The sequence below is a fragment of the Genypterus blacodes genome, unplaced genomic scaffold (assembly GCF_046128005.1).
Source record: "Genypterus blacodes isolate CSIRO-AG114 ecotype Tasmania unplaced genomic scaffold, CSIRO-AGI_Gbla_v1 ptg000056l_1, whole genome shotgun sequence".
Classification (NCBI taxonomy): Eukaryota; Metazoa; Chordata; class Actinopteri; order Ophidiiformes; family Ophidiidae; genus Genypterus; species Genypterus blacodes.
In genome coordinates, this window is record NW_027466868.1 from 2,689,927 (window position 1) to 2,717,244 (window position 27,318).

Below are 27,318 nucleotides of genomic sequence, written 5' to 3' on the forward strand. Positions count from 1 at the left end.
CTTACAGCCCGATGATATAACCATCTGCACCAACCCAAAAGTTCTTTTAACTGTAGATAGCACTTTGGGATAATGTCCTTCTCCTGGTTTATCCTTAAAATGTATTCATTAAGCATTAAAGGGTTTTTTGCATACTTTCAAGCGCTTATTCCCCATCCTGTCTCATCCCCATTTTAATTATAATTGGCACACATCATCAAAACGCTGCTTCATTTGTGACTTTAATGAAAGCTTTATCCCGAAGCAAACGCCCAGTACTGAGGCGGCGCAGCACCCTGAGTAAACACTTTCATGTGTTTCCAGCATCTGAGGGGTGGGGTTTGCACATCTGTGACCATTCAATTGGTCCCAATGCACCAGGCAGGTCCAATCAATCACCAAGAAGCATCGCCGCCGACGCCAAATGGTGTTCTGACCCGAGCCATTCCCACCGCCTCACCCCGCAGCTGGTTCCTGACCTTCCCCCTCGGACCCTCGTCTGCACCGGGAAAAACAGGAGCCACATGTCAGCACCTCGCCACCACCCAGCCAGGCCTTACCTCATCACGGCGGGCCATCAATTATTGACGAGGTGAAATGTGATGAGGTTGATCTGGGAGCACACAAAGAACACTCGTGTTCATGCTGCTACCTAGTCAGGAAGTATGTGCACAACGAGAAACGTGACATTTGCAATCAGCGTCTTTGCTGTTTAATGGGAATTCATCAGGAAAATCTATTCCTAGAAACGCAGAGACGCTTGACTGTTTGTCGAACCATGTTTACATGCACATCAGTACTGAGAAATATCTACGGAAATCCTTTACCAAAGTTAAACTAACATCGCTGTTTTTTGCTATGTATCAGTATCCGTAGTAATGGCAGATATTGGATGAATAGGCAGTAAAACCTACAACATTTCCCTTCTTGGATGTACTGTAGTAGAACAAGAAAGTGATACAATGGAAGAAAGCATGTAAAGTATAAAAGACTTTCCTTTCCAGCTCTGTTAATGAGAAGAGGCTGCCAGGAGGCACACAGAAGGATAAACATTTACATACACCCAATTATGTAATTATTCCAATTAAAATGTGGGTCATGTAAACACACTGATCTAATTGAGTTCTCTTTCCACTATGAATCATACTTCATTCAATAGACAGAGTAAAATGACTTGTGTGAGTTGTTCCTTGCGTATCGGGCTTTTGTTTGGACACGTGTGTGAGTCACGGAGTCAAACGAGTTGAGATGATCGCGATTAGATGGATTTATCCAAAGTCAACAACACGCAGGAGCACTTGGAGATGTTTACACTCTCCATCTACGATCATATCTAGCCTCGGTGCTTTACGAGTCTCAGGCTGGAAGGTTTACACTCCAATTACGCTGGTGTGTCATGACAGCAACGGGCGATGTGAGCGCATAATGTTGACGTTTGTGTGGGAGAAAATGGGAAATCTGGCTTTCAATACAAATACAATGTACATTTTCAGTGAATTGCTGAATAAACTGTAACATAATAGCACGAATCACTATGTGTTTGCACCCACTCCTGTTATCGAAAGAGGGTGTGACACTTTTTGTCTTCTTAGTTGGACTGGAAGTTATTTTTTGGTAAAGGAGTGGTAGGTAAAGTCTTTTCTCAATCCTGGTCCTCAGGTGTTTTAGCCAATCAAAGTCCGAGAGGCACCAATTTTCGATCAAAGAGTAGACAGAGACAGAGAACCGACTCGTCACCTGGACACTGACGTCATTTTCATTCTTAGAATACTTCAACTTTATGGTGGAGTGGAGTCTTTGTCTGCAGCGTCGTTTTGTTTAAATGTCTTAAATTCATTTGTGCCTCCATTCAGGTTCAAACTGCATGCAGAAATAGGCGCATAGAAACCCTCTAGATGATATCCATGTAATGTATTTTGTAGGTGAGGATAAGATCAGACGCGATCACTTCGTCTTCTGAAGTCGGAATCCTCTGAGACTTCTCCTGAGCTCTGAGGAATGCGCTGTGGGAGCGTGGATTACCTCTGCCTGACTGCCTGTCTCTCTAAATGTTTTCTCATTCCGCAAAGCAGCGCCTGACCTCAGTTGTTCCCAAACCACAAACGCATTCCTGTCCAGACAAAACAAAACATTGCGGACAAGCAGATGTGCTTTAAAAATGGCCCGTGATACCAGCTCGTCTGTCGGGACGGTTACTCACCAAGAATGTGGATGGATCTAGACTCAAACACGAGGGGCGCCCATAAACACATGCATGAACAAACATGTACAAATAGGGACACACAGACATGCAAACACACTCGCACGCATCTGAATCTTTTATGTCTGTATCATAAAAGATCCATGAACAGAGACATGAAAAATGGAGTTTAGCTGGATCCAATTGAAGATCAAGGAGCAGAAGGATTGTTGTCGAATCAAAGCTTTTCCGTGCATTTAAACGTACCGACAGATGGGTATTGAGTTTATGTCGTACACTCTTTTTGTTCTGTAGTAAATGGGACATCGCGATGCTGGAGTTTACCACTACAACCTGCAGTTTCACTCCAATGTAGAATTCTACTGTCTGACATTAACGCAGATCAAACGCTCGATCACAAGCCTGGTGCTTCAGTCTGTCTAACCGGGTGTGTAAGCGTGTTAATTCACATGTGATCTGTTGGCGCCAACAAGAAGTAAAGTAAAGGAGAGTAATAAAAAAAAAGCAGAATACCTTTAAATGGCACCATACCGTGCACTTTAAAAGCAGCTAATAAAATGACCCACTTATTTACAAGCTGTAACAGCCACATAATCAAGTGAAAAGGAACCCATATGTATGTACGTTGCACATTCGTTGTTCTGTACTGCCTGGTCTGAGTTGAAGTACTCACGTTTATTGCTGTGCCATACCACTAGAAGGTTCTGCTGACTCATGCAGACTGTGCAAACGCTATAGGGTGTTTTATACCCACTGTCAACACATGGTTTTCAAAGGGCAGGGCAAACAGTCGACCTTTACAGAGCCGGACAAATGGCCAGTTCACATACAATAGAAACAAAGTTACAGTAAACAAGAGGACTTGGCAACACCTCCACACACACACACACACACACACAAGCACACACACACATACCTGGGTAGAGGGGTGTGTGTGAGGGCATTTTGCTGGGCAGACCACTTGTCGTCCATTTATTTTATCTATTCGGGCTGCAATACTGCGATGGTGAAAGTCCTACATTCGGGTAAGTGTAGCCTCAGCCAGATACAGTAAGGGAAGTTTAGGAAACAAAGTAGGAAGCAATGAAGGAAGGAAAGAAGGAAGGAAGTAACATAACATTACCACTTCCTCTCAGAAAAATATTTATACCATGTAATACCATAGCCGTTACTCAGTGCTAGCCTAGCCACATGTTGCTATGTAAACAATGACAACAGAGTGGAAACTAGCTAGCTACATTGCAGCAGCCCATTTAGAGTTAAATTGTGATGTTGACATTTGTTGCTTTTAATTCATGACAGTTATAATGGTGATGTCCTGTTTGTCACCAGCTAGAAATGCAAGCTATTAGCATAGTGATGCAAAGTAGCTGAGCTAGGTTACATGAAACAGCAGCAAACGTGCGATTACGGACCACGGAGTGATGAGGAAGAAACAAGGAGGGAAAGCAGGAAAGCAGTGGAGGGAAGAAAAAGGAAGGACACCAAAGAAGCAAGGAAGTTATTCTGCTGTTGTACTTTTCATTGGCGTGAAGTGTGTCACCAAAAAAGAGCAATTAGTAAAAAAAAAAAAAGGGATTTAACAGCATGAAAATGAGCTTCTCCTCACAGCCTCCATTTCCTTTCCAGCTGTGCCAACACCTCCAGCCGCTGGATGAGGTCCCGCTTGTTTCTCCCACTATTACCGCATGATTTACAGCCAGGATAGCTGAGCTGGGGGGGGTTGCAAGCTTGTTGACATTCTCCACCTCGCGCAACCTCAAAGGCAAAAGCTGCCCCCCCACACCCTCCGAGCTTGTAAACTGTGTGCGCCGGGCCAAGCGTCGCCGCGACAGGGAGTGGAACTCAAAACGAGAGGCAACGCTTCAAAAGGTGGTTTTCGGGGTTTGGGCGGCTTTGATCTAAATCCTACGAGATGCATGTGAGAATATGTGTCAGCAGTAAACAAGGACAACAAATGATCTTGTAAGCTCTTGGCAGGAGGAGCTATGACCTTCAAAACAAATCTAATTTGTAGGTTTTGTTTTCCAAACCAGAAACACTTGCAGGTTTTTAATGCATGCATACAAGGAACGCGTCAACAAAAGTTCATGTTTGCGAGCCAGGACCCTGAATCGGCTATTATACGCAGAGAAATAATCTATTGGAGCCAGCCTCGACTGGCAAACGGGCAGTTTTAAAAACAGCCTGCAAGCCTTCGCACCTTGGTGAACTCACATGGAGCGAGTCCATCCATTTAGAAACCACAAAAACGCTCCGGCTCTAATGACATCACTTAACAGTCAGCGAGGGTGTCTAGGCAAAGCTTTGTCTCCAGGCAAAACAGTCACCGCATGCAATAAGCCATTGATAGCTTGCAAATAAAAGCCTTTTATTGGTTCTAAATTGTGTCAGACCATTAAACTTTATGCTTTTCCCTGACTTCAGCCAACAGGAGAAGCCGAGAGAAGACATCTGATAGTCCCATCTTTCTGGACCTCTAACTTGTTTAACATTCAGTGGAACGCAATGCGGAAGACGTCTGCAAGAATAAAAATGTGTTCTAGATCTTTACATGAAAAATATTAAGCCTGGCAAGAGGTGAAAATCTGTCATTGAGATGTTGTTTTTGCAAAGAGCAGGGTCATGCCAGTGCAGAGCGCTCTGCGAGCTGCGAGACTGTTTTTGGAGTTCCCACGTGCTGTTCATGGGGGAAGATAAATGTAGAGCAGGCTAAGGGGAGGAATGCATTCAAAGCACCCTTAATTGAGCTGGATGGCCTGCAGTTAGAGGCAGAGTGTCTCAACAGGGTCCGGGCCGGCCAGATCGTGAGACGTGCCTCACACGTTCACATCATTAAACCAGCTCCTTTGGCCTCGCAGCTCCGCGGTGCCGGTGAACACTGCAGAGACATGAGGATTTATATGGGAAAGTTGTCTGGAAGGAGGTGGTCTCTATCTCCCCCTCCCCTCCTTCAAAATGAAAGTCCCCCTGGCTGTCAATGAAGGGGAAGTGCTCCCATGCTGAGGCCCAACCAAGCTGGCCATTGAACGGGGGAACATTCCTCAGTAATTCAGCTTGACCCAAGCCCGAAACGCTACCCAAGGGTCACCGAACGCCAGAGCGCCACATATGGGGGGAGACGGGAAGGGGGTTAGAAGTGAGAGTCAGGGACAATCGGATGTGGAGGAGTGAGAGGTGAAGTGACGGGCAGGAGCTGCTCGGTTCACACAGTAGACACACATAACAAAAGAGAAGACGATGAGGAAACTCTTTGCTGCGGTCTTTGTCGAACCTCGTCCGACAAGAAGCAACATTACTTCAGCTCGTTAAACGCAAGCAGCAGTTCTGTAATAAAGTTGGGGCTTGTTCATTTAGAATGTTGTATGGACAGGTTGTATGAGACAAGACCGGACAAGATCACGTCACAAATAGTAACTCTGAACACTGCCATTTTTCTTCTTGACCATCTAATCTTGCCAGGCACAAATAGGCGTTACAGCGCCACCACCAGGCCACCTAGTACCAAAATTGAATGGGCCCTTCCCTGGATCATGTCCAACCTGCCCACCAAGATTGATCAAAATCCAACAATATCTTAGATATAAGATATAGCAAACAAAACAGGCCTGGTATTTTTGGTGTGGTATATGAAGGACATGCAGTTTACGAATGAAACGTGAGTGTTGCTCAAACTTCTAGATTAACTCAGAGGCACAAGAACGGGGCAAAGGGGAAAAGTAATAACCCACAGAAATGGAATGCGTCGGGCGAATGGCTGGGATGGAGAGAATTACAGTTTTAATTCCATAAAATCTAATCCCTTCACTTGGCAATCCTCTTATCCGGTAATCCCCAGGTAGGTTTCAGGGGGCAGCTAGCTCAAGCTGCCCAGCACAGCAACACATCTGCCCTGGTGGTGGGGTAATATCAGTGCTGATTGCTTTGCACTCCATAAAGGCTTGGAGTGGACCTGTCCTGAATATAAACTGCCCTGAATGACTGAACGAGACCCTTGGTAGAGGCTATTAGTATGCAAATCAAAATCACGAGCTAAATAAATATTTTCGTGACATCTGCCCCCGGTTGCTTGTATTCACTGGTGCACCAGATGAAGATCGCAGAATGGCAGTAGAGATATTACCAAAATAAGATCTCACAGCATGTTAAGGCTTACTTGGATACTTTGGATCTCAAGTGGAAGAAGCAGGTAGTAGTATCCCTGTTTTCCCTGTAACAATGGCTTTGTGGAAGACGAAAGTATGATGACATAGCGGTTGAGACTCGTGCCTCGACCTGACTTGTTGACCTTCATGTACGTCGTCATCCCCCAGGTTCTATTTTCTGCTCTCTCGTTGGGAAGCACCAATTCCCACGGCATTCCTCTTTGACAACCCCCGCAAGAAAATGATGATACCTCCCAAACTCTCCCATGCTCCAAGTCTGTTCCCTTTGCCGCTCTGTTTGGAGAGACAACAAATAAAGCTAAAAATGTAAACGCCTGTGCCCAGAATCCTACTTTTGGCAACCTTGGAGTGTTGCGTACACCCTCCTAGGCGCCCACACCTCCTGCCACGCACTGTAAATACGGCCCTGCCCTGCCATGACTTTGACATATGGACACTTCCACTGCAGCGATTTACTCTTGCCACATTTGACGCTGACCCAACAGCACCAACAGAGACATAATCCATATTCCCCCACCACTTAGCTGCATCCGCACCCTCGCCTCAGTCATTTCAGTGTTGGATTATCAAGGGAAAATCTTAATCTGGGGAAAGAAGAAGGCGATGTGGGAGGTTAAACGTGCATTCCTTCACAAACAAATCCCCCTGCTCGTCCGGGAAGGTTTTACCCACCGGTGTGTATTTCCTTCTGTTATCAATCAGAATCAAAGTGGTCTAGCAGGGACTGGGCCCCACGCTGTTGCCACTAGCAACAGGACACGCAAGTCCCACATCAACTGGCTAATCGGCCTCGGTGCAAATCAGAGATCATCCCCTGCACATGTAGCAGCGCTGCCATAGGAAATATCTGGCGATTATGAGAAAATCAAAGCAGTAAAATGTATTAAGCCTTCTTAGCATGTGGATATAAACGTATCTGCAGTTCTCCACACATGCAAGGAGGTTTAACGTGTCTCTGGACGTATAATGGAAAATCTGTAAAAAAAATTAAAAATAAATAAAAATAAACAAAAGTCCATCTTCTTACCCTGATGGAGGTGCAGCATCCTGGTGCTGTGTGTTCAGAGGATACACATGGTAAATCCACCAGCGTTCCTCCTCCTCCTCCTCCTCTCCGCTCTGCTCAGCTGCTATCCCGCAAGACGATAAAGTTTACATCCACAATGCAGCACTGCTGGCTCTACGCTGAGACCTAGAGAAATGCCTCTCCTCCTTCTCCTCCTCCTCTCCTCACACCTCTCTTTCTTTCTCTCTCTCTCTCTCTCTCTGTTCCCTCAAGCTCAAGAAATCCCACCCCTCTCCTTCCACTCCTCACTCACTTCTCGTCTTTCACAACCTGCCAACATGCATCGACTCTCCTTCCCTTTCTCTCTCTCCCTCTGTCTCTCTCCGTCTCCCCACGCTACATACGCTCTCCCTCTGCGCCGTGCCTCCTCTTGCCTCTCATGCGCTCTCTACCACCAACTGCACACACATACACACACACACACACACACACACACTCGGAGGCTCCTCTCTATATGAGTGTGTGTGTGTGTGTCCACGCCCACCCCACCTCCAGGCTTTATCTTTTCTCAGAATATTTCTCTCTCTGTCTGTGTCTGCTGCTATCGCTCTCCCTCTCTCTCTGATTCTGTCTCTCCCTCTGATACCGTCTCTCCCTCAGTGCGTCCCTACTCCTCAGGCTGCAGGACGTCTAACATGTTTTGGGGGAGAGACGTCCGCTCTGCTGCTCCTCTAGAGGTGACGCTCTCCTCAGGGGAGGAGATGGGGGTTTGGGATTGGGGGTAGTATGAGTAGGAGGAGTTTTTTTGGGGGGGTTACAACAGGGTGGAGGGTGGTTTTAACTCCAACAAGGGGATGTGAACAGGCAAGCGGCACCCGACTTGTGATGGCCAAAGAGAGAGAGAGAGAGAGAGAGAGAGAGAGAGAGAGAGAGAGAGAGGAGACAAAGCCAAAAAAAAGATAGGGTGACATGAAGAAAGAAAGAAAGACAGGACAGCAACTGAGGACAAGAGAGAAAGGGGATGAAAAGAGAAGAAGAGAGGGACGAGAGCTTGGGTCTGCCTGGAACTGGTGAGGGTCTCGGCTCCAGCCCATCTGCTGCAATCACAATCAGTCTCAGCTGAATGGCTGTGACAAACTGCAGCCCGAAGCCTGAACCGGGCAGGACGCCTGCGAAGGCCGGAGGAGACCAGAGGTGGGGGGAGGCGAGAGGGACACCCTCCATTGTCTGCTCTCCAAATAGGACCAGTGCAAGAGGAGGAGGGGGGGGGACACTGGAGGGGTGAAAGGGGGAATTAAAAGGGTCCTGATGACAGGAGCTCTCAGTTAAAGAGGGGAAAGAAAGGACAGGGCTGACTTGGGCCACCTTCGCCCCATATCCAAAACTAGCGAGAAACTAGGGGGCGAGAAAGGGACTGACATCAAGATGAGGGGAAGACGGATAATGCAGAGATAAACGCACAAGATTTGAAGGTAGTTTGTGAAATCTGGTATCAAAAAGGACATGTCCCCTCCCGTCATGTCCCCTTTATCATAAACTCCAATTTGTCATCATAAAACTCGTTAATGGCGCATATGACCAAAAATGTCCCGTGGAGGGGACTAATTGCGTTTAACATAAGCGCAGCTGTCATGCAGGGAAATCTGAATACAAAGTGAGCATGATTTGATTTTAAGAGCAGGTGGTCGCCAATTAGACAACATTGTCCCTGTTTGGGTCAAAAAAGACAAACGGAGGTCCGAGTCAGGACGAGCAAAACGCACATGAGGCGTAATCAAGAAATATTGCAGGCGGTGTCGCATTCTAATGCGATCAGTGACAGCGCTCCCCTACACACTGACACACAGATGGACAGAGGAGTCCAAACACGAGTCCCACCCTGATATCCCAGAAGCCCCTTCTTCTGTCTAATCAGGCAATGTTTGTTTGTTTAACTTGGCTTTCTAAAGGCTTGTGTGTGTGTGTGTGTGTGCGTGTGCGTGTGCGTGTGCGTGTGTGTGTGTGTGTGTGTGTGTGTGTGTGTGTGTGTGTGTGTGTGTGTGTGTGTGTGTGTGTGTGCAAACGTCAGTGTGATCGTCCTCATCTTTGTATGTGTTTACAGTACGGGTGCAAATATGGGTCTATGCATGGGTGTGTTTATGTGTGTGTGTGTGTGTGTGTGTGTGTGTGTGTGCTCTTTGTGCTGAGTGATCTGCTGAGCTCATTAAGGTCCTGCTTATTGCTCTGCCAGGGGTGTCAGTGACAGATTCCACTGTTTGGAAACACTCGGCCGCCCACACAGCCAGCCTGGCTCCACCACTGTCGCACACTTACAACCTACATACACGTACACAGACACACACTTACACACACTTACACACACACATGCACACGAGGAGGCTAGGCTAGCATTCCACAGGGAGGAGGAGGAGGGCAGACAGGATGGTGCTGGGACGGTGGCTGGAGGGATGGCGGGTCGATATGGGTTTGTAATGGTGTGCAGGGTGGTCTGAGAGAAAGGGATGCTGGTGGCTCTGTGTGTGTGTGTGTGTGTGTGTGTGTGTGTGTGTGTGTGTGTGTGTGTGTGTGTGTGTGTTTGTCCACAGAAGAAGAACCTGCAAGTCTTTGTGTACACATGTGTGAGTGTGTGTTTTCCAGCCATCCGTCGCACTGTCCCTCTGTGACATTAATCCCCCTGAAGCTTGATCACAGATGAGTGATCAGCGTATGTCGCTAGAGCTCATTACCCAAACCGGTCGATCCCCCCCCCCCCTCGTCTAGGTGTGTGTTCCTTCTCAGACAGACATTAATCACACGGGAGGATAAGAGAAGAAGAACTTTGTTGCCTTCCCGTCTTGGTGCGTACGCGGTGTTTAAGCTCCAGAGAACAGCTACTTATCGTCTGACGCAACGGAGGAAAAATAAGGGGTGTAAAATCATTTGGAAACACATCAGACATTCTACTGTCAACACGGCGAGACTGCAGGGGTGGGGGGCGGGGGCGGGGGGTGGGGGGGGGGGGGCTGTTGGGGGCCAGGGGGGTCTGCATCAGAACCAGCAGAGGAAATGCCAAGCAGCGTGTTTGTTTACCCAACACAAGGCTCGAGTCAGCAAACACCCGGGCAGATGCAAATCACATGACGGGTCACGTTGAAACAGTCCCTCTAGAGACTGCGTATACAGTGTGTGTGTGTGTGTGTGTGTGTGTGTCTAATATGTGTGTCATTTAATTTCCGTGCGGCAAGACAGAGGGTGTAAATACAACAAATGCAATAATGCACTTCCGTCATGTTTCATTAAGCAGAGGGATTCAGGAAGCGTAACGAAGCGTTGGTTGAAGGATCCACGTAAGGCTACATTACCCAGGAAACACTCCAAGTCATCAGGGCTAAAATATGAATGGTTAACAAAAAACCTCTGATACAAACCTTGAAGATGTTATTTTATTATCAAGTGTAATTTCCCCTGTGTGAGTCAAGATATTGGATAGGAAATTAATGAAATATGAAGGAAGTTACACCTTGTATTTACACCACATGGATTAGTCTCAACTTAGCGATGGATTTGTTTAATTAATGACTCCAACAACTCTCACATGACTCCCATGTGACCCAGCAATTCACATGGGAGTGACTTTACTAGCCAAAACTATGTTGAAATTGGACTTTGTCAGGACTGCAGGAGCTTCTCAGATGAGAGGTGAAAGGGCCTTCTTAGGATTGCAGTGTTGTAACGTTCATCATTCACACCTTTCCAAAGGAGAGGATGTTTTCCCAAAGAGCCCCAAGCTGCAGGGAAATAGCGTGGACGCAACAACTGTGACTTCCACCATCCCGAGCCACACACACACGATCCATCAACAGCCAAACCACACAGGCTCTATCTCCTCTGCTTATCTCCTTGTTGTTGTGATCCTATTGTCTCTCAAAGTGCTTTGCAGCTCACGTATTAGTCAAAACAACCGCACGCTTTTGTGAACGCGAAAGGGGTCTTTGCACATTCTCCTGAAGCCCATCTCGATAACAAAAATCCTTTCAATGCACAATGGAGAGGAACTCAACTGAGGTTAACAGACTAGAATGTCGTCGCCAAACTTACAGTACAACACAGAAGAAGCTCATTTGCAATTCTAGTGTTTTCCTAATTATTTATTGCAGACATTTACGTCTGTGAACACACTTAGACAAATACCAGCGGTAATTAGCCGTTGCACAAGACCCCTGTGAAAGGACTCGGCTCTTAAACGCAGCTAATTGCATGGAGGAATGCAGATAATACCTCTTCCAAGAATACAAGTACACCAACTCTTACAGGTCACATCCCAGCTGGCTCAAACCAAACAACAACAACCCAGTTCATCGCTTTACTCATGGAGATCTTATCTGCCCTATGATGGATCTATTATGCTAAGCAACGTGACTTATTTTTGCAGAGTAAGTACAGTAGACAGTTAGTTGCCGCTATAGTTAACCTTGACTGCATCATAAAGAGAAACGTATTGCTTGACGGGGGAGGCTCTTGGGAGGGTTATGGCATATCACGACTTCAGAGTGTACAGGAATGCAGCACTGTGACCAGCCACGAGACGACCTTGAGGGACTATCAATAAAATGCTTCATTAACCCATTCGATTAACCCCGTCCTCCCATAAGCTCCATAAAAACTGATGCATGTATTTAGCGCCGCCTGGACTTTGCGTATGAATCAAAGCTGGAGCCTCTGGCATTTACACAACTGGGGAAGTGGCAGCGTTCCCCGGACAGGCGGACTCGCTGGGTACTGTTGGCAAGCGATGACTTGTGTTGTAGGGCGGCCAGCAATGTCACCTCCTTAACAAATTGGTTTCGGGCTGTTCATCATCGCGTTCACAGCAAACTCCTCGCCTGCTGACAAGTAGCCCAGGACTCCAAACAAACAAGCCAAAGGCAAAACGCAGAAATTTCATCAAAGGGATGTGTTTTTCTGTTACTACTTTGTATTTCAATATTAGAAGGTTAGAAGTTTACCCACAAAAGCAAATTCCATCAACCCCTGCAGGCTTTAATGAAGGTTTTTTCCAAATAACTATAAAACAGAATGCTTTATTTGCCAACCAAATGCTCTTTGAGATATTTTGGAAGGCAACTTGTAAGAGACTCCAGGGTCCTAAAGTGACCTCTAATGGACAGATTAGGGCTAAGTCATTTACTTCAGAGGGCGCACAAATATACTTTGGGAGCATATTAGATCTCTTCGGGGCTTAGCGTGATCAAATTATTGCATTAGACTGGTCAACTTATCCAATTAAAGTTGTAAAATGCATGGCTCTCGCCCAAGCGAGACGACAGATCCTTGGGGCGTTAGAGGGCTTGCGGGGAGGCTGAGCCCTATCCACCTCCTCATCGACAGAACAGGCCTCGCCACATACTTCCACTGAGGATTACAGCCTTTCATCTCACTCAGCCCACCGGCAGCATGCAGGCGTCTTTGAGGCCAGCAGTGCCTTGTAGTAACATCAGCAAGGCAAAGATTCCAAAGCTGTTTCCCAGCGTCATGCACATGGGGTCTATTTTCTCTCTTATCTATACACGAGCAAACCTTTCAGTCCTGGCAGGGGTGCAGTAGGATGGGGTCACCCTATATGAGTTGATCATGGCATATGGATGGATATGAATACAATTATAATTCTATGACTTAAGTTTCAAAAGTTATAGGCCAAAATGGAAAAGGGGTTGTTGCAGCGCCACCATCAGGCCAAGTGGCATCAAAATTAGATGGGTTCGTCCCTCTATTGTGCTCAACCTGCCCACCAAGTCTCCCTGAAATCCACCAATAACTTTTTGAGATATCCTGCTAACAGACAGACATTTAAATGAGCGAGAACCAGTCCTTCTGATCAGAAGAGGACAAATGGTCAGAAATGTAGCGCAGTTACAGGGCAAAACTGTAACTGCAATTTACAGTTTTGCCCAAAAATGTCCAATTCTACCCAGTGTCAAATTCACTATTACACAGAAAGTCCTATTACCTATAATCCCTCCGCTAAGCGTCCATCTGATCTGGCCCCCACTCTCTCTTCTTGCCGTCTTCGGAGTGCCGTTGCTCTATGAACATGACAAATAGCTTATTGATCAGCAGATGTCGCCGCTAATGTCCTTTTTTTCGGCTGGGGCTACAGCTGCACACAACCTGGACTAAGCTCCGCAAATCTCCAGCTGAGTCCCCTGCCTCCCTCCCTCCTTCCTCTGCACCTCCCCACCCCCTCATCCCGCCCTGTACTCCAAGGTGTGGAAGGGTTCATAGACAGACACCATCTGTTCCGGGCAGGCAGAAAATGGCAGGTGAGACCAGCTTTAGGCCATGTGACCCAAATTCAGCCAAACTCTAGCAGACACAACCTGCTGAAAAACAGGGTCAAGACTAAGAGGAAAATAAACACCAAGTTCAGCGTTATGACAAAGCACGAGTTAGAGGGGGAAAGCATCTCATCTACATTGTTTTAATCCAAAGGGAAGATTACACAGTCACGCTGCCTTCACACACAGGCTCGGCAGAAAGAGGTCATGCAAACTCACTCCCCGCCCGTCACGCTGTTTAGCGTTGCAGAGCATCCATATGTCCCTCCTTCACGTCTGCCACCCAGCAGAAGCCTTTAATCGCACATCTAACATGCAGCTCGTGGACATTTCTAGGGCGGCCGGTAATGATATCGTAACGTGACACTGAGCTTTAAAAATGACATTTGATCGTGGCATTTAATGAGAGTATACTGCAGCCAAGTGATGAATAATTGGCAAGAGGGGGTCGGCGTCCTACTGTACACCGAGTCGGAGGTTGCCAATTTTGGAATAGCTCCATCTGATGTTGACACAGCGCCGTGGAGCTTTTGTTTCTGTCTGTCAGGGATGTGATCTTGTTGAATAGAAAGAGCAGGAAGGCCCAGCCGGCGTCCCGCTGGGGTTTTGTGCTCCATCGAGCAGTGATGCTGAGACTGTGCGCGGGTGTGTGGGTGCAGATGCTTTTGATACCGAGCCCAAAACCAGACCCGGAAATTAATTGTAGTTAGGATTAATGTTAATAAGTCTCAGAATGTAAAACTAGCCTCATCAGAGAGGAAACCATAGCACAACATCACATGACATGATTATGCGGTTATACAACATCCAGGCTCATGCAACTAGTCTGGCTTAAAAAGAACTCATAATTGTTCCGTCTGTGTGTGGAACTACCCTATAATATGGTACAAGGAGAGACATGAATGCAGTAGGTCAGCGGGTCATGAAATAGGGATGGAGAGAACTAGCGGAATGTAAGAGCTTCTCTTTCTCTTTTTGACTGATTGATGGGCCCCATATTCTGAGGGGTGGACGGCTGGTGAAGGAAGCATCCCACTACGTCGTGAGATGCTGCCTAATAAGGGGAAGGAGGCGTTTTCTCCACTTGCTGTCTGTGTTTTACCCGAACAAAAGCTTTGGCTGAGCTCATTTATCACTGTCAACATTCCGAATCGAAACAACATGGAAAGAAGAAGTGCAAATACCGCCCGGTGGTGTGTTGTTTCTGAAAACAATCTACTTCAAGAACACCAGGGATTTAAAAGGCAATATCTACATTATGAGACCTAACATGCTCTGATGTTCTTGAAGTGTTGCCAGTCAACATACTCTCTAGAACTCTCTCGTCTACTCTCGTCTGCGTCTGACCTCCTATTTGTAATCGGCATTTGCCCTCCGCCTTGCTGGAACCACAAACCCTCAGCATCACATGCCTGTAACTATGGAACATGGCACTTTATCTGATTCAGTTAGTAGTGCTCCTCCAGCTGTCACAAGTTCATGGCTTTGAAATGGCCACTTGGGACCGTGCTCCTCCAAACACAGGTCAGTCTGCACAAAGTCGTTCCATTAGGTCACTGTGGGTGTCAGCGAAGATGACGCTCCTCGCTTACAAAGAGACGTAGTAGTGACTGAGACGGGAGGGTCATTCCTTTACACATCACTTCCTTTATTAAAAGGCTACCCTGGCCTAGTAAAGGGGATGGTCAGTGGTCATTCAAACCCCCCCCCCCCCCTCCAGCCACCCACCCTGAAACCCCTATACCCCCTGTGTCCAACCCCCCAGCCCCTCTCTGCTCACTCAGGGGGAAAATTACTTTGAGCTGGCGGAATACAGCTCCATTGAGATGGAGAGAGGGTTGTACAAAAGAGGGTGAAGTTTAAAAAATTGTCTCTCTTTTTTGTGGGGGCGTTGCATCAGTGAAGGCCCGGGACGATAGGAGCACAGAGGGGACAAGGTCATTAGATTGGCATCTCCGTAAGCTCTTCATTGCCCTTTGTCTAAGCAAATCCTCTCCAAAAGACCTCCATGAGAAATGCCCCCAGTCCACCCCACACTGGGCCCAGAGTCTCCCCCCTTTGTCTGCCACTTTTAGTGTGCGTCCAACACAAAAAGGCATTTCTCAAGATCAGCATACAAAGCTTGTCTTGCACTAAAAACCAAACAACATTGTTCTGCTGCCTCTGCTCGGGAATGAATTGCGGGCAGCTGCTGACATCTTCATGCAATAAAACATCTGCCCAAAACTCTTGAGAACCTTTTACCTTCGGACGTTGCGACGCTCCTCCTCGAGCTGTTTGAGAAGCTCCTCGATGCATTTGTTGGCATCCATGTATTCCTGCCAAGAGATTAGAAAAAAGTTAAACAATGGGCTCAATGTTCAAACGCTCACACTGAATATATGTTAACTGCAAACAGAGCGAGATCATTGTAGGAAAACCACTCAACCAAAGTCTTCCCTCTAAATATCATCAACTGAGCCTAATAAAAACAACGTTGCTATTACCCTTCATTGGTCAAACGTGTGAGATGTAGAGTGCCATGCAGTAAAATCATTACTTGGACGGTGTATTTTCTCAGCTTTGTTTCCATAAACCGCTCTTCCAAGTGTGAAGGACCGTCAGCCAGAACAGAAATACTTTTCAAAAGGTGCGATTAATCAGTTTAGTCTCTCTCGCTCTCTTTTTTCTTCCTCGGTGTAACTCCAGAAGCACCTCTGGGGTAACTTCTTACGGCTGGCCCCAGAAGCGGGCCCAGCTGTGTAGTGTCAGCTGGGAATAACACACACTCGCAAAACGTGCGCTACTGAGTTACAACACGGGCAAAATGAGCTAAAGCTACAAGCGAGGAGAATGGAAAAAACAGATGTCAGGATTTCTTGGCTTTGGCCTAATGATTTGCTCCTTACAGCTAGAAGGCGGTGCAACTGTAAGAAATAGGCCACATAGGCACAGCGCTTCATCCACCTCGGTCTGCAGAAGCTCCAAACGTGACCTCTACCTATATAATACACAACTTAATGCCATCAGATTGCTGCCGTCTGATTTTCCCTCTAATTAAAGACACAGTGGCCTGACAGCTCATGACACATCTCCTGGGTAAAGCCTTATCTCTCTGGGACAGATGCCCTCCATTGATTTCTCCCCTCTCTGGTCACGTGTGCTCTAAATATAATTGAATAATGGGGATTCCCATGGAAAGGTCAGTAGGACTGGGAATTTCAGAGCTTAGGGAGAAAAAACCCAACAACCCTCTGTTTTGGACACTAAAACCGTAAAATACCTGTGTAATCTTGATTTATCTGCCTGTTTCATTACAAGTTTGCTCCTTATCCTGCTGCAGAAACACAAAGCCCTTTTCTGCTGGACTACATCTGATCAAAACGGGGAACATAGCCAAACAATATCCAAACTGGGGGCGGGACTCGCAGCTTTTGCCAGAACTCCTGCTGTGAAATCGTAAAAATAAGCCAACTGCATATGCACGAGAGGCTGGCTCTGTATGGAAAGGAGATTTCTGGAACATTAACATCATTGTTTGAGGGTTGTTTTTCAAACAGGAATACCATGTTTAACTGATTTTCACCCAGATTCTGTCCCATGGCAATCAAAAGTGTTGTTTTCTTGCAATAAGAAGACACCATTCACCAGAGTGTACAGTACAGGAAGGAGCTCTCATGCCAAGTAAAGCTTAGAATGTGAGAGAAAACGTCTGGTCTTATTATACATCAGCATCCCTCAAAGTAAAACGTATTATAAAGTTAAATGACAGAGTGTTTGTGCAGATTTACCGCAAAGAAACAGCAATACGTAATCCAGTTTTGCTTTCATAGATTTGAACCCCGGTGTAAAGTGCCATTTGATCAAACCCGACTCAGTGTAATTGAATGTAATTGGACACGCACTGTGAAGGAGGGAGACGATGGTCTGAATTACCCCAACATTTAACGATCCCACTGTCAAATCAATCGGATGGATTTCCGGCATGTACGAAATACACGAAAATCTGGTTGACTCACTCTTGTTTTTACATTTGTATCTATTGTAAGGATTTAAATACAGTCATTCCCATCCAAGCTTAACATACTTGGAAATATCACAGCTTAAAAACCTTTAGCAGCTTGTATGTAATCATCTAAACACCAGTTTTACCCTTGCACTGACCCTCCATTGGGACCCCAAAATACTTCTGAAGCTGTGGCCTTGAGAGCGAGCTTGTGACAGCCGTATGCTCAGAAGCACATGCTGCCTCTCTAAATACAGAGAGTGGAGTTGTTTTGTCTCCTTGCTCCTCCCGGGGTCCCGCTGTTGCTGCGGAAGCAATTATAACACTTAAGGACACATCTGAGACTGCCAGTCAAAGCCATCGCCACCAGCGCGTCCTAGTGCCAGCAAAACATGGCAAACGACCCGATATCCTGCCGAGGCACCAGTCAAGGGCACGCTGGGTGACCATTAGCCAAACGGGACAAAGCCTGAAGCACCATATTAGATCGATTCCTACCAGCTTGGTGCCTTTTTGCGAAACGTTGCACTATTTCTACAAAAGCAGCAACATTTCTCGTCTTTTCATCATCTCTTTCAACATCATCATCTTTCATTTCAGTTTTGAGCGAGTCCGCACTTGGAAGCCAACCAAGCAGCAGCGCTCCAAAGCCATCTGGTGCACACAGAGTGGCCTCAGCGCTCAGCCAGAATGCCACTCACACCCAAGCGAAAGGCCAATATTGCTAAATTAACTCCCCAATGTTAAATGGCACCCGTAGCAGCCAATCAATCGCGGAAACAAACGTTTACATTCATGTTTAAAAATACGAATACCATCCCTATTAGCTATGATATGTTACCTAAAAGCGCCTGTGTCTGAAAGACCGTTAGCAACACGATCTCATAATGATTACGGCTGCTGCACAAAGGGGGACCTTCTTCGTCAAAGCGCCGTGTCAGGGGAAATATTTACAGGCCACATCAAACGTGAAGTAAATCTGCCTGAGTCTGTGTTGTCATCGCGTAGACCTCTCCTAATGATAGGGCACTGAAATAATCCTCGGCACACATGGTGGAATGCCGAGAATGCAGCGTGCTTGTTGTCATGTGAAATGGTGTGCCGGGGGGGGGAGAGGGGTGGGCTGGTGTTTAAAGTGGAGATTTAAAGCGTGACTCGTGCACGCCAGCGCAGCGTGTTATATTTTCAGCCGGGCATTATTTCAGACGGTTTTACAGCGCCAGGGAAAGCTGCGCTGTTCCCACGAGGCACAGGTACTCACGTGTACGCCGAGGACACAAGTAGAATTTACTGACCTGAGACTTTATCAGAGGGATATTTCTCAGGACCAGTGCCCAACAATTCCTCACGGTGGTTAAAATGTCCTGAGAGCACCGAGCTCGTAAGATCTGCGTAATCACCCTGAAAGGAAAGTGCACTAAATCATGGCGAGGGTTCAGAAAAACCTTAATGCACTTTCCTGAAGAGCAAGGGCCGAATGTAGAAGGCGAGTGCGGTTTCCAAGAATACTAATACAGCGACAGCAAGGAAAAGCAGCTGCCCGAAGTCCCACGATCAGCATGGGGGCCCCCGACAAAGGGTTCAGTTAAGGTATCCCAAAGTAAATAAATACAGACCATCGTAAAATGATTTATCGCAGTGTACATCTCTGCGCATTTACGCCAAAGGATTTGGAACTGAAAGTGATACTGTTGATTTTAAGGAATTTTTTAGTGTATTTGTCTTCACCGCAATTAAAGGCAAAAACGTGATTAAGCCCTAAATGTACTACTACTGCTAACATTTGCCCCAGTTTCAATCGCACTAAGGTGTGTACACGACTTTTTTAAAAAGACGATTTATTGCCTCAAGCAGAGTATAATCTTTGAAAAAAAAAAAGAGAGAAAAGATGAAGAGGGAAGAAAGGAACAGAATAAAATGAATGGGGGGGCTAAATCTGATTGGGGCCCCAAAAATGTGAAGGCCAGCCCTGTATTTAGACTATTGTAAACCATATTATTAAGCATTTTCTATTTGAATTTCACTTCATAAAACTGAGCATTGACCATATTTGATCAAACAGAAGTCATGATCCTCTAGCTATGGCGTGTTTGCTGGCGCTGCTGCTCTTTATGACCGCAGCTTCCTGAGACCGTGTTTACTCTGTGTGACAGTCGTCTGATAAGGGCGGCGCTCAGTAGCTGCCCGGGGGGGCGAGCTCCATCCCCGCCTCCCTCAAGCCTGGACTCCCTTATCCAGTCCCCTCCAGCTGCTTGAGCGTCTCCATCTTTATCAAAGTATGAGAGTCTGACTGTAGAGCAGCACAAACAAACAAACAAGCTGACAGATCATCAATCTGTTTGAAATTAATGTTCCAGATTTTTCAGTAATAAAACATGAGATGCAAAACCCACATCAGCCTCTCTAGCACCCCAACACTCTCACACATTCTTGAAGCATAAGCACGATGGGATCGTATTCTAGTGAAGCGTCTGGTTCCGTCTTCAGAGCTGCCTGGAAGTACAAAATAAACCTTGAGCGAAATAAAACCTCTGACCTCGATGCTGCTCTGCCCGCCACATTGATATGCCTGATCAGAAACACGGGTCAGTGTTACCATGGTGATTAGATACCGTCAGACAAGGTCACAACCTCTACCATTGGTCTCTCCAACCCATTCCTATGAGGGGCCTTGTCTAGCAGGTTCGCTATCCTGACTTTGGGTTAATTGCTTGCTCCTGGTATCCTAAGTACCTGAGAGCACACCTGAGAACCTACACATACATCGCCACCTTCGGGGACCTGGTGACACCATCCCGAGCTGCAGATGTGCCTGAGAGTGGGTGGCAACAGTCGAAGGTTATTGGCAATAAAAAGGTGTGATTTCTCTCTGGGTGTATTATTTTATGGCGTGCTTAAGAATGAGTTATGATTGCAACTTTTCAAGGCGTGTGAGACCTGTATCTCACATCTGATAGGGTCGGTTTGTCTGGGCTTCCTGCAAAAGATCAGACTGAGTTTTTAGAGTCAAAAGGTTTTCAGCAGTACTGCCACACTGGAGAATGTACGCAAGATGCAGATTTATAGAAACCTTATTCAAATTCATCGGTCTTATCAGCGTGGTTTGAGGCTCTGTGCTGACTATCTCTTCTTCAGAGGTCATTACTCACGTCTCAATGGCCCGCTGTCATAATATCAGCTCAGCCATCAGCCCCTCATATCCTCAAAACCCCCGATAAGTCTGCCGATAGCCCCACATTGACAACACACAGAGGCTCTGCTGCTCTGATCCTCTTATCAGTTGGAAAGGGCAGATATGTTGAATACCTGCCAGCTTGTGTCCCGCATGGGAAATGGTACAGAGAGCTGCATGCTGTCATTCGCTTCCTGTGTCATGAGGATTTGATGAATGTATCGAGGGAAATTGTTGCTACTTGATGGGATTAAATCAAATGTTTAATGTGGGTGTGTTAAGGGAGGAAAGGAGGGAATGCAGAATGGGGACAAGAGGAAAGGAACAAGGAAAGAATGACAGAGAGAAGGGGAAACAAGGGACGAGGCAAGGAATGATAAAAGGGCAGGAAGGAAGAGGGGAGAAGCAGATATAGGATGGAAAGAAAATAGGAAAAAGGAAAGACGAATCGAGAATTCTTCGTATCATTTGTATACTTTTGCTAGTACTTGTCCTCGCCACTTGACCGTACCGACTCAGGGTGCAGTCGCGGGCCCTCACACAGGGGCCTTGTTGAGCTGAGGCCACGGACGTAACAAAATGCCTCCAACTGAGCCGCATGTTGTTCATCGGGCCTACCTGCCCCAAACCCAAGTAGTGCCGGGGGAATATGGATTACCTGTGACACAAAGAGCGCCTGTTCATCCTCCAGGGTGGCTTACAGTAGTTTGGGTTATCTGGTGTTCTTCCTCAGAGCGGCACCTACAGGGCCCAAACATCAACACCTCACCGCCGCCGCTGTCAGGATTCCAAAATCCCCCCGCGGATTATCTTTCCCAACGTTAAGATACGTCTAACGCTCAAATAGCCCCCCTCTCTGTTCGGTGGCCCTCTCCTCTTTTGGGGGTTTTGACAGAGTGGGCCATTCATTCCTGCGGGGGAACAGTGGCAAAGCTGTTCGTCACCTAAATCGCAGTGGGAAAGGTAGAAGAAGGGGAAAAAACGTCAGAATGAAAAATACACAAGATCGGACATGGAAAGGGACCACGGCCAATCTTTATTTTCTGCCTGAAGCTACTAACTGAACTACTACCAGGAGCTTGGAGAGAGTAGCTGAACTACTTTCAGTGATAGCTTGTAGCTTGCAAAGTAGCTCCCCAACACAAGTAAATAAGGATGCACAGGGTGTAAAGGACTGTGCCGCGCCTCTGCCCAGACTTTACAGGCTTGGGGGTTTGCCAGGTTTTATGGTCATCTGGGGACCAATATCCAGCAAGGTGTGCATGGTCCTGGAGGGAGAGCGGGGCGATGATGGAAATGTAAAGGAAACCTGGGACCTGGCAACGCCGAATAATGCCCTCTGTGTGCACGGAAAACGGGGGCAGAGACGAGAGGGATCAGACATCAAAAATCGGAAAGAAGATCAATCTTTAGCTGGTGTGGAGAGACGGACGAGACTGCGGAGGAAAATAAAGGAGGGAGTCGCTGGAAAGAGACAGAGATGTGTGAAGGGGCAGATCAGAGCAGAGGGCTGATGCTAAACAGATGTTAGTTTGGCTCACAGGGGGGAAGTCGGGCTTCTGTTTACGCAGGCTTTGACCGACAGGCGCCACACCTAACCGAGCAGAGAGCAGAGGGGCCGGTCGCTGCGGCGAACCCTTCACGGGAAATTAGGCGCGTTACAGATCGAGCGAAAGCCCTCAAGATGGATCCATTCAGCGATATCTGCGCCTGCCAGCCTCCTTCTCATTATGCCTTTTCGCTGCGAGCGTCGTGTCATCACGCCGCCTCGTGCTTACTTTACACTCCGTCACAGAGGCATTAGTCCTTTTCCTTCCAGCTCACCGCGCTGGCTCGGTGAGCGGCGATGAGAGATTCTGTGGATTCCGGCCCAGAATTCTGACTCGGACGACGAGCTACCACAGAAATGTATGCTCTCGCGTTAAATCTATGTTTGTACCAAAATAATTCAATAAGACCCGCAGGGCACGCTTGTTTTACACCCAGCAGGTGAAATCAGGTGAAACTTTCAAAAAAGAAGGAAAACACACAACCTAGACTCCAGTGAGGTCGAAAAATGACATCAGACATCAGACTGAAATAAAAGCAATCTCGTGACTGTACAGCTTGTTTTCACAGAGTTATGGTGTTTCCCAGGTTTATCTCAGGTCTCTTCTGTTTAATCCAAAGCTCTGATTTACTGGCGGAGGCCTTTCTGACCCAGGTGCAGGGCAGATGTCGAGGCACGCAGGCAAAAGCGTTGCATTCCTGCATTTAAACGCCAGCGTCTCATTCCCCCCCGTCCGCCCTCGCCTCGCTCCTCGTCTCTCTCCGCCTCCTTCCTCTAGCGGACGTGGGGAATGGAGATTTCGCCCCGAAGGCACGCAAGCAACCAGAACTGGGGCAAAAATGCTAATGTGACAGGGGGACGCTGTTTGTTTGCCGCTTCCTGTCATCCTGAGGCCCACCTGTGCCACTCAGGCTTATCAACGCCGCCGCTCCTATTGAACATGACAGCGGCGGAGAGCGGATCAGGATACAGTGGGGTGTTTTTTTTGGAGGGGGGGGCTGAGGAGAATAATAATGGGGAATGCGGAAAGAGATGGGTTGTGGTGACTTTTGACCTCTAAGGCAAGACTCAGTGAAATGATTATTCCTGAGGTCATGAATTATTTCTGTTCTAAGATGCAGTGGAGGGGGGTGGGGAGCGTTGAAGTTTGTGCGTTTCGCTCCGTGCTTCCCACCTGACAGACTACGGAGGTGGTGCTTTGGTACTTGTGAGTGAAAGGTTGCTGGTTTGAGTCTGAGGATTAGTTGCACACACCTCAACAAAGCCTACATAGAGTCAAATGTGCCCAGAACTCCCAACAACAGCGGAGTTATCCAGGAGACAATAGTGCAGAAGCCCTGTGGTGGGTGTGTAAACCTGGGTAACCCCCACCCCCGAGGCTACTGCTGTAAATAAGAATGTGTCCTTAGTGAACTCTTGTAAATAATAGATACCAGACAAAAGCTTGCTTGTTGCTTGTTCAGCCAGTCTTCATGCATATAATTCCTGCCTTTGATAATGTAATCCTTAGTGTGATAAAACTGGAATAGGAGGATCTGTGTGTAAACACACACTTAAAAGGACACATTAGAGCCACAACAGAGAGCTACAGTCTAAAATGTGAACCATAAGCCACATCTGATTTTAACTTTCATCTCTAATTCAAAGCCAACATGCAAAGGTCTTTGCCAAACAGATTTAAGTGAATATTATGTCGAGATGACACGCTGTCCGATAAATGTGACCACTGCGCTGCACAAATCTCAGTATGCAGTGTTCTTAGTTTAATTTGCTTTGATAACAGTTTTGATAGAGCAGAATTTAACCCTCTCAATTCACAGGAAATCAACAAAATGCTAAATGCTGGGTTTCCTCTAGAGAGTTTAAGAATTTTAGATATATTTCTTTAGAGAAATAAAATTTAAAAAAAATTAAAAATTTAAAGATGAATTTATTTTTGATATTATTTTTCCAAAACATCCACATAAATAAACACTATAGCTTTATAAATGTAAAATGGCAGCAGATCTTCCCCACCCAAGCCGCCTGTGCACAAAGACCTCTCTGTGCTCTGCTCTGCTCTCAACACCACAACGAGCCATTTGGAAGAGGAGTGAGAATCCTATAATTCAACAACATAAAATATTTAAATCATCCATCAGCTACTTGGAAAGGCCATTTTGCTGGTATTATGGCACGCCGTTTATGGGGGCTGCTTCTTTTTTCTTTTTTTTTTTTTTACAGTCAGAGCTCATCCAGTTTGGGAATGGAAGGAAGGAATTCCAATATGAATCTGGGGCCAACCGCACACTGTATTTACACAGTTAATGGCACTAAATCCTTGTTATCATCTCAAGTGCAGTCTTATTTTTAGCAGCCATATTTGTTTTATTTCTTCCAGATGGGAGCCAGAGAAGAATTTGACATCAGCGCTGTTTCTCATTAAGCCCTCTCAGACGGGGTGACATCAGTGGACTCCAAGCCTCTCTGGTCCTACGATTGAAACATGCTGAAGGTCTCACGGCAAAGAACCTCAGAGGCCAGTGGCAAAGGTCCATCTGATAGATAAATTATGTTTTCATCCCTATAACAACTGACCTCCTTATTGCAAATCTGCCTTCACGTATCATTTGTTTGTTTTAAAAACTTTGCTCTCTGCTTTCCATATGTTCCTCAAAGGCCTTTGGAGATATTTTGGGATCAGAATGTGATAGTTCCGCTACTGTGGGAAAAAGTCGCAGTGCAAGAACCTGAATTTCCTCTGCTTAGGCCAGCTAGTCGCTCTTACAATAACAACACTGTTCTATCGTTATTATTTGTTTACTCAGCTAACCCTCTTTATCTGGGGCAGCCCTCTCTCCCCCCCCTCCCTCCCTTTTAGTGAATGCCCTCACATTCTCTGAACCCTCTGGAAGCCATTTCTCAACCCGGTTCTGATTGAAGCGAGGCGGCTGCATCATTGGGAAGGACTACAATAGCTCACACATCAGATGGCCTCTACCCCTGAAAGCATTTGCCTTCAGCATGAGCTGCTTACCATGGCGTTACACACAGGACACACTGGAACGTTCACATTGTTCCCCATTGTAGGTCAGGAGTCGGACTGACCGCATTTATGGAGGTAAATGCACCCAAAGGATCCATAGAAGCCCACAAAAACAGGACTCATCTCCTATAGGAGTAACAAGCGCGTAACAATCTGACCAATCTAAGAATTCATATAGTTGATTTATTATTGGGCTATGAAAGTCACATTTTCTACAAACAGGAGCTCAAAGCTGCCAGATCGATGTCAGTGAGAATCCTTCACCACCGACGCGGCTTATGTGGAACAAATTGGACTTTTCCATATTGCGCAGTTGCATGTCACTGGCTGTGCAATGGGGCCTGAAAGGGACCGACTCAGTCCATCTGCATGGAGGCCTGACGAGAAAATGAAGAGCTTTCAGCGTCGCCTCATTTCAGCGCGGCCTACAAGGAAACAGATCCCCGAGACCATTCCCGATGTTAGCAGTCCCCATGCTGGAGGCAAGCCAGGCGAGCAGTGGGGGGGAGCGGGTCAGAGAGAAAGGCTTCATCATGCACTCATTCAGCCCGTGTTCAGTCTCAGAGCTCTAATGCTCAGGCGAGACAGAGGAAGGGTGGAGAACACATGAAATCCAACCAGGAAATACTGCCAAAATCCAAAATAAAGCTCATTTGTGCTTGAATGTGCCAGGTCTAGTAAACACATGCTACTTTGCTGGGCTGTGACCTATATCCTGAAAACCAATGACGATCCTGTGGAAATTAATGTAATAAAATAATAATTGTTTACACCACATGCTTTCCTGCTGAGAAATCCCCCTGGCTGTGTCTCAGGCCAGTCAGGCATCTCCAGCTGCCGTGCCAGATGGATGTAGGGTCGAGGCTCGATAGCCCACTGAGAGCCACAAGTCCTCACAATGGCCCCCCTGTGACCTCTGTGGCCACACACAAAGGCAATCATTGACCGCTGACACCACTAGACAGTCGACCCCTGAAGGGTCAAACGGATGCGGGCGATGCATCGTTCATTCAGTGCGGCTCACCTGAGGCTCGCTTCACCCCGCCGTTCTTGCCTCGTAAAACCTGCAATCATTATGCCGACGTCTGGCTGCAGCAGGAGGATCCCGCAAAATCATTGAGAGCCACTAGTGAATCGCCATAAAACTGAGTTATGGACTCATGAAAGGCATACAGATCATATTCCCTCTTTAGAAAGCGACTAAGACTCAATCACGTGAATGGTCGGCGAAGGTCTCCAGCAAACCCAGCGGCTCACATAGACAAACGCGACCACACTCAGATGATTATTGATCGTTCACATGGATGTTTTGTATGACTCGCCTGCCTGTTCATGATGAAGAACCAATATTACAGACCGGCATCCAAATGACAGGAATCAATGGCCGTTGGCGACTGATGGCGATGCAGCACATGAAAATAAATATCATGCCATTTTAACGAGCACTGAATCCTCCTTCAAGCCGCACAGATAAACAAAAGGCCTACAAAAAGGTGAAATGATAATATACAGTATAATAATGATCCTGACGCCAGTCGCCATGTTTTTTGTGTAAACCATATAAAACAGCACCACTACAAGGGAGAATAATTTCAGAATGAGCACAGTGTGCATATACACACACTGTTTGTCTTATTCTGCCTCCATTCTAGAGATTAATCTGTGGAATAAATCAGGTAAGTCAGGTAATGGAGAACCATCACATATCTCTAGCGCCAGTTTCCCTCTAATCATTCTAACGTCTCTGTTAGAGGCTTCACTTGGCATTTGGAGATAATACGACCACAGCGGCCATGTTATGATGAGAACCATAAAGCCCTGAGATAACACGCATTTGTATCGCCGCTTGCACACTAAACTGGCCCGGCAAAAGCTCACAACTCCTCACAAAACGGGGGAAGGCGGTGAAAGCCTCTGGTGTT

The 27,318-nt window shown here is 46.7% G+C and overlaps 1 protein-coding gene across 4 annotated transcripts in view; it reads right to left on the reverse strand.

Moving 5' to 3' along the window:
- The window catches only part of LOC143002372 (nck-associated protein 5-like), a 99,229-nt gene that overhangs the window by 52,959 nt on the left and 18,952 nt on the right, over nucleotides 1-27,318 (reverse strand). For all 4 annotated transcript variants that reach the window (XM_076152444.1, XM_076152445.1, XM_076152446.1 and 1 more), the window contains exon 3: nucleotides 15,910-15,983. In XM_076152444.1, coding sequence (XP_076008559.1) covers nucleotides 15,910-15,983 — 74 coding nt within the window. The remainder of the gene's footprint in view (nucleotides 1-15,909; nucleotides 15,984-27,318) is intronic.